The 7418-nt window shown below is 42.0% G+C and overlaps 1 protein-coding gene across 1 annotated transcript in view; it reads left to right on the top strand.

Moving 5' to 3' along the window:
- The window catches only part of LOC128705546 (uncharacterized), a 66463-nt gene that overhangs the window by 4505 nt on the left and 54540 nt on the right, over nt 1-7418 (top strand). Inside the window, exon 3 of the mRNA XM_070080486.1 lies at nt 153-305. Coding sequence (XP_069936587.1) covers nt 153-305 — 153 coding nt within the window. The remainder of the gene's footprint in view (nt 1-152; nt 306-7418) is intronic.

Genomic DNA, 7418 nt, shown 5'->3' with positions numbered 1-7418 from the left:
TGGTCTTGTCTTACCCGCCCTACGACTTTTATCCTTCCTTACTTGCACTCCTACCTCACTTATGCACTCTCTGTATATTTACCCCAACTGATTGTTATTTCCTTTACCTGTCTCCTTCCACCGGCTTCAGGTTTGCCCCTTCTCCTCTACAGGGGTTACACAGCAGCTCGTCATACGAGAGTGTACAACTGCCGGGAAGCATCTTAGACGAGACGCGACCCCTAGCCATCTGCGACGCTCTACAGGCTACCTATGAAACCTACAGCGACAACTATACGCTACACAAGGACTCTGATGTCCGCAAGGTCAGTATTCATGGTGTTGCTAATCTTGCCTTTTGGGAGGATAGTATGCATAAGACTGGTGCTAGATCCTGTCGTTTAATCTGAGGTTATCCGCTAAGGAAAGAACTTTGTATCTAGCCACTGCTGTTTCTTCCCTCACGGGACCTGTGCTCCAATTCCTTAGATCGAACCTGAATTCCTCCCCTTTTTCCCAAGAGCTGCATGACCCCTCCGGGTTTAGTGCCCCGAATGAATGTAGTACTGCTGCTTCTACTGACTACACCAGGGGATTCCAACATTTTCCAGGCCATTTCCTACTTTTACTAGAAAGTCAATGATGATTTCTGACGGCTTACTAAAAGCTGAATCATACAGGGACTTTAGTATCTCGCTCATTTGTTTGCTGTCATCTGTATAAGTCCCATCTCGTCTAAGCAGGAGTCCAATACTGGATGTTGTTTTTGCTCTACAAGGAGATCTGGACAGGCTGCAAGCCTGGTCTGACAAATGGCTCAAGTTTATCCCCAGCAAGTACAAAGTTATGAAGCTTGGGGAAGGACAAAGAAGATCGCAAACGGAGTACAGCCTAAGAGGTCAAAGGCTGCAAAATTCACTCATGGAAAAGGATCTTGGGGTGAGAATCATACCGAGCACATCTGAGGCGCGCGTCAACCAAGTAGCTGTTGCAGTATATGGGCGCCTGGCAAACCTGCGAATAACGTTTCCGCATCTAAGTAAGGAGTCATTCATGACACTACACCGTGTACGTCAGGCCCATATTGGAGTATGCAGCACCAATATGGAACCCACACCTGTCAAACACGTCAATAAATGGAGAAAGTGCAAAAGTTTATAACAAGACTAGTTCCGGAGCTAAGGGGCATGTCTTATGGGGAGAGGGAACTCAACCTGATGACATAGAGGATAGGAAGGATAGGGGAAACATGATGACAAATAAAATACTGAGAGAAATTGACAAATGGGATAGGGCTAGAATGTTTTAAAGATAGGACATTGTTATGCATCAAGGGGACACAACTGGAAGTTGAAAACTCAGATGAGTCATTGGGATGTTAGAAAGTATTTCTTTAGCCTTAGAGTTACGAGGAAGTGGAACAATCTGGAGAGTGAAGTAGTGGAAACAGGGTCCAAGACTGTTCAATTGCCTCCCAGCATACACAAGGGGGATCACCAATAGACCCCTGGCTGTCTTCAAGAAGGCACTGGACAGGCACCTAAAGCCAGTACCTGACCAACGGGGCTGTGGTTCGTACGTCAGCTTGCGTGCGGCCAGCAGTAAAAGCCTGGTTGATCAGACCCTGATCCACCATGAAACCTAGTCTCAGACCGGGCCGCGGGGGCGTTGACCCCCGGAACCTTCTCCAGGTAAACTCCAGGTAAACTTTAAGAGGTATGATAAGGCTCTTAGAGTGGGGAGAGAGTGTTCTAGTAGCGACTAGCGAAGAGGTTGGGCCAAGAGCTATGTCTCAACTCCTGCAGCACTCTTAACCGAACACCACCCTCATTTCAGCACATCCACACCCACACACCACCTTCACATTCTAAGCTTCTCTCCAACACTAACGTTGCTCACCTTTACCATCTGCTCTTAACGATCCAGAAGACTACTTTGGCCACTTTGTCTTCATCTGTTTATATTTCTCCATCCCTGGAATATCCAAGTTTCCCCCCAGGAAGGGATTCATGGGACTGGGAACCCCTGGTCTAGATAATGTTACTTTCCGCTCATTCTAGCTACACTGCAGCATAACAGAAAGCGGATAAAAGAAAATAACATGCCTAAACAAAGTGCATGAAGATGTTATTGTAAAGAAGATAGAGAATCAAGAGTCTTGCAGAGAAAGACACGAAGAAACAGAAAGGTGAAGTTGAAGCATTAAAGCAGAAGATACTTTCCCTTTTGCTGTGTTGGACACTATGTTGGACACTACGTTGGACACTATGTTGAACACTATGTTGGACACCATGTTGGACACCATGTTGGACACTGTTGGACACTATGTTGGACACTATGTTGGACACTATGTTGGACACTATGTTGGACACTATGTTGAACACTATGTTGGACACCATGTTGGACACTATGTTGGGCACTGTTGGACACTATGTTGGATACTATGTTGGACACTATGTTGGACACTATGTTGGACACTATGTTGGACACTATGTTGGACACTATGTTGGGCACTATGTTGGGCACTATGTTGGACACTATGTTGGACACTGTTGGACACTATGTTGGACACTATGTTGGGCACTATGTTGGACACTATGTTGGACACTATGTTGGGCACTATGTTGGACACTATGTTGGGCACTATGTTGGGCACTATGTTGGACACTATGTTGGACACTATGTTGGACACTATGTTGGACACTATGTTGGGCACTATGTTGGACACTATGTTGGACACTATGTTGGACACTATGTTGGACACTATGTTGGACACTATGTTGGACACTATGTTGGACACTGTTGGGCACTATGTTGGGCACTATGTTGGACACTATGTTGGACACTATGTTGGACACTGTTGGGCACTATGTTGGACACTATGTTGGACACTATGTTGGACACTATGTTGGGCACTATGTTGGGCACTATGTTGGACACTATGTTGGACACTATGTTGGGCACTATGTTGGGCACTATGTTGGACACTATGTTGGGCACTATGTTGGGCACTATGTTGGACACTATGTTGGACACTATGTTGGACACTGTTGGGCACTATGTTGGACACTATGTTGGACACTATGTTGGACACTATGTTGGACACTATGTTGGGCACTATGTTGGACACTATGTTGGACACTATGTTGGACACTATGTTGGGCACTATGTTGGACACTATGTTGGACACTATGTTGGACACTATGTTGGACACTATGTTGGACACTATGTTGGACACTATGTTGGACACTATGTTGGACACTATGTTGGGCACTATGTTGGGCACTATGTTGGACACTATGTTGGACACTATGTTGGACACTATGTTGGGCACTATGTTGGGCACTATGTTGGACACTATGCTGGACACTATGTTGGACACTATGTTGGACACTATGTTGGACACTATGTTGGACACTATGTTGGACACTATGTTGGACACTATGTTGGACACTATGTTGGGCACTATGTTGGGCACTATGTTGGGCACTATGTTGGACACTATGTTGGACACTATGTTGGACACTATGTTGGACACTATGTTGGGCACTATGTTGGGCACTATGTTGGACACTATGTTGGGCACTATGTTGGACACTATGTTGGACACTATGTTGGACACTATGTTGGACACTATGTTGGGCACTATGTTGGACACTATGTTGGACACTATGTTGGACACTATGTTGGACACTATGTTGGGCACTATGTTGGACACTATGTTGGACACTATGTTGGACACTATGTTGGACACTATGTTGGACACTATGTTGGACACTGAAGATAAACATCATTAACGGACAGGCCACCCAGCTTCTGCACGAGGCTCTTGAAAAAGGATAAGTGAAGAAAGGTCATTAACTCAATAAATCAATTGTTCAATTACGGAGCGAGAGAGAGAGAAATAAAGTGAGTCGATGGGCGAGAACCATTATGACGATGTCTACTCTATCTTCACTTTCAGCCTTCCTCTTCTTTCTACCTCTATTAAACGACCTTTACCCCTCATATTTCGCTCGTATTATTTATAACTCCTTCTCAGACATAAATAGCTTATAATATAATATGCGTATTTTACGGTGTGGGTCGGTAAGACAACGGAAAGACTCAGTCACATGACTAGAAAACTTTCCTGAGCGGATCATAATATGATTAAAACCCTGCGCGTCAGAACAATATTTACTTTAATAAATAAAATATCCCAGCTCTTTCCCTTTACAGCTTCCTCCTCATCCCACTTCTTCATTATGTTTAAATATTAGCTTACTCCTTCCCTTTTCCTCTTCCTTCATCTCTCTCTCTCTCCCTCTCTCTTCCTTCTCCATTTTTCCCGTAAGCTCTTCATCTGTCTCTTTCTATCCCTCTTTATCACACACAATAATACAAAATACAGATAATGTATTTATTTTCAGCAGTATACAGATAATATTGTTAACATTTAATAAAATATCGTTAAGTACAAAAGAAAGTGACTAGGATGCGTGCATAACCCACATATATTGTGAACGTTAACTGGAGACAGTGTAGGACTCCAGCAGCATGATAAACAGCGGTCATCTACGTAGGTACTACAATATTCTTCACCTGTGAAACAAAAGTCTCTGAAATGTTTAATACCGTCAGTAACTCGGGTTTATTATTTCCCCTTCTTGAACATACCATTTGTCAAGTAAATCTTATAAACCTGTACTTATATTCAGTATACATTTAGTCTTTTTTTTCCTGTGTGTCTTTCTTAACGGCTCTTATTCCTTTAATATTAATTTCCAATTTATGAGGCCTGATCTGGGACCGAGCCGCGGTGGCCATGGTCGACGAAACGAGTTACAAAAAACAAATATATTAAATCTTTTGTATGGGTTTTGTCAGTCTAAAGACAGTAGTGGTGCTCACATAGAGTGTTCGTGTGTTATTATTATTATCATTTCTTCTGAAAGTAGTTTGACAAAAGGAATAGCCCAAAATGTACTTACAGATTACTTCGATCCATTTTTGTCAAAAAAGGTCAACATAGGCGAATTTCATGAATAAATTTTAGTCATAGAGTCCTTCCAATACGTGACTGCCGTCTTGGAAAGGTCGATCGGGAGACCTTTCTGAAAATCCACCAGGACACCGTAGCAGTTTTATTTGATTACGGCTTTGTTGAAAGATTTTATTTTTTTTATCAACAAAATTGTGTACATCAGCAGTGTGCTCCTATAATACTTTCTCTGTGATAGACATATAGTGGGAACAAAAGAGAGCTATGTTACTTTACCATATTCAGTCACGCAGGAAGGGCCATAATCATCAGGCAGTGAGTTCTGCCAGCTTGACTTGGAAGAATACAGTAAGAAGAATGCGGAGGGGAGGTTTCTAGACGTACTTAGTATGCGGTTATATGGCTTGGAATATACACATATAGGCCTTGAAAGTTGCTGGTAAATGCTCCTAAAGTGAGTATGGATTATATTATTGCAGGTTATTTATATATATATATATATATATATATATATATATATATATATATATATATATATATATATATATATATATATATATATATATATATAACAAACAGAGGAAGACGTTGATTTTGGTTATAAAAACGGGAGACTGAAGATGTTTACCTGGAGTTTACCTGGAGAGAGTTCCGGGGGTCAACGCCCCCGCGGCCCGGTCTGTGACCAGGCCTCCTGGTGGATCAGAGCCTGATCAACCAGGCTGTTGCTGCTGGCTGCACGCAAACTAACGTACGAGCCACAGCCCGGCTGATCAGGAACATTTTAGTAATGTTTTAGTTAGGTTTCAAGATGGAAATATAAGGCGGATAAAATGAATTTTAAGGATGAAATTAGATCACATGGAATATACAAGGCATTCACTTTAGTCTAGTTATATAAAAAATCGTATTGTTTTAACTTAGGTTTAAGTTACTTGTTTGTCCAATCTAACTGTTTGAGAGTTGTTTACACTTCAGCGGAGTTTTTATCAACACTTTTTAAATTGCGTTTTTATGTTGAGCATGTTGATGTGCGAGATATGAGGAGGTCTCATTGTAAGATGATGTCGTCGGACATCTACCGTGGGGGTCTGTGTTAAAATAGTCGTTTTTACCGTTTTGTGGAAGTTTTGTCAAAAAGCTCTTTGAGGTACTGGAGGTTAGAAGCTATTTCATAAATTTTATTGATCTCGATGTCAAATAATTCGTGGCTGCAAACATAACATCTAGGATCAATCATCTGAAGGATTACACCAGTATGTACTTTGTTCTCTGGATCGAACCTGATTACTTCCTTCAGGTGCTGTATGACCCGCTACGGGTTATACAGCTCCTGAATATAATGATAATAATAATAATAATATGTACATTGTACATGGTTACAGCAATGAAATTGTGACCCTGAATATGGTTACAGCTATAAATGTAACAGTGTAACTCTGAATATGGTTACAGCTATAAATGTAACAGTGTAACTCTGAATATGGTTACAGCTATAAACATAACAGAGTAACTCTGAATATGGTTAAAGCTATAAATGTAACAGAGTAACTCGGAATATGGTTACAGCTATAAATGTAACAGTGTAACTCTGAATATGGTTACAACAGTGTTGCCTTGAATAATTTGTGGGGTTGCGCACTGGTGTCAGGGACATATTGAGTATTGAATAACTGTCACTGGAACCTGTGTGCAACGTGGAAATATAGAGAAGGAGGGAAGACAGAAGGAATGGGGAGGATTAGGGGTAAGAAAGAAGGGAGAGAGAGGAATAGAAGGGAGAGGGGGTAAGAAAATGGAAGAGAATAGTATGGAATATAGGAGTGAGGAAGACTGAGTGTGTAGGTAGGTAGGCAGGTAGGTCGAGGCAGAACAAAGAGCCTTGTGTACTGGCTGTGAAGATGCAGCTACTAATTAGTAAGTACTTGAGAATACTATAACTTATTAATAGCATTGTTCCTCATATGTGTCTCAAGCAGAATGTACTGTTTACAGCGAACAGTGTCCCGTTTATTTCTCTAGTGTATTAGCATTGAATTAGTTTGCCTGTGTGCTCCCAGAGTGTTGCCTTTGTTCTTTGTGTTCCCCTTATTTCATAAGTGCTTTTCCTTAGGTGTTCTCTTGCTTCTGTTGCAGGCCAGACGGATCTGTCACTCTCCCTTTTGCCTGAGCTTATAAGACCTATCACCTCCATCACCCTACTCCTCCTCCTCTCTAACCCAAGCCAACCTAACCTAACCTAAGCCAAGCCCATGATGACACTCTTCAGGTCACTTGTTCTATCTAGGCTGGAATATTGCTGCACACTAACAGCACCTTTCAAGGCAGGTGAAATTGTCGACCTAGAAAATGTACAGAGAACTTTCACGGCGCGCATAACGGAGATAAAACACCTCAATTACTGGGAGCGCTTGAGGTTCCTAAACCTGTATTCCCTGGAACGCAGGAGGGAGAG

The sequence above is a fragment of the Cherax quadricarinatus genome, unplaced genomic scaffold (assembly GCF_038502225.1).
Source record: "Cherax quadricarinatus isolate ZL_2023a unplaced genomic scaffold, ASM3850222v1 Contig519, whole genome shotgun sequence".
Classification (NCBI taxonomy): Eukaryota; Metazoa; Arthropoda; class Malacostraca; order Decapoda; family Parastacidae; genus Cherax; species Cherax quadricarinatus.
Note: the sequence above shows the minus strand (reverse complement) of the source record. Positions and strands in the feature narration are given on the sequence as shown.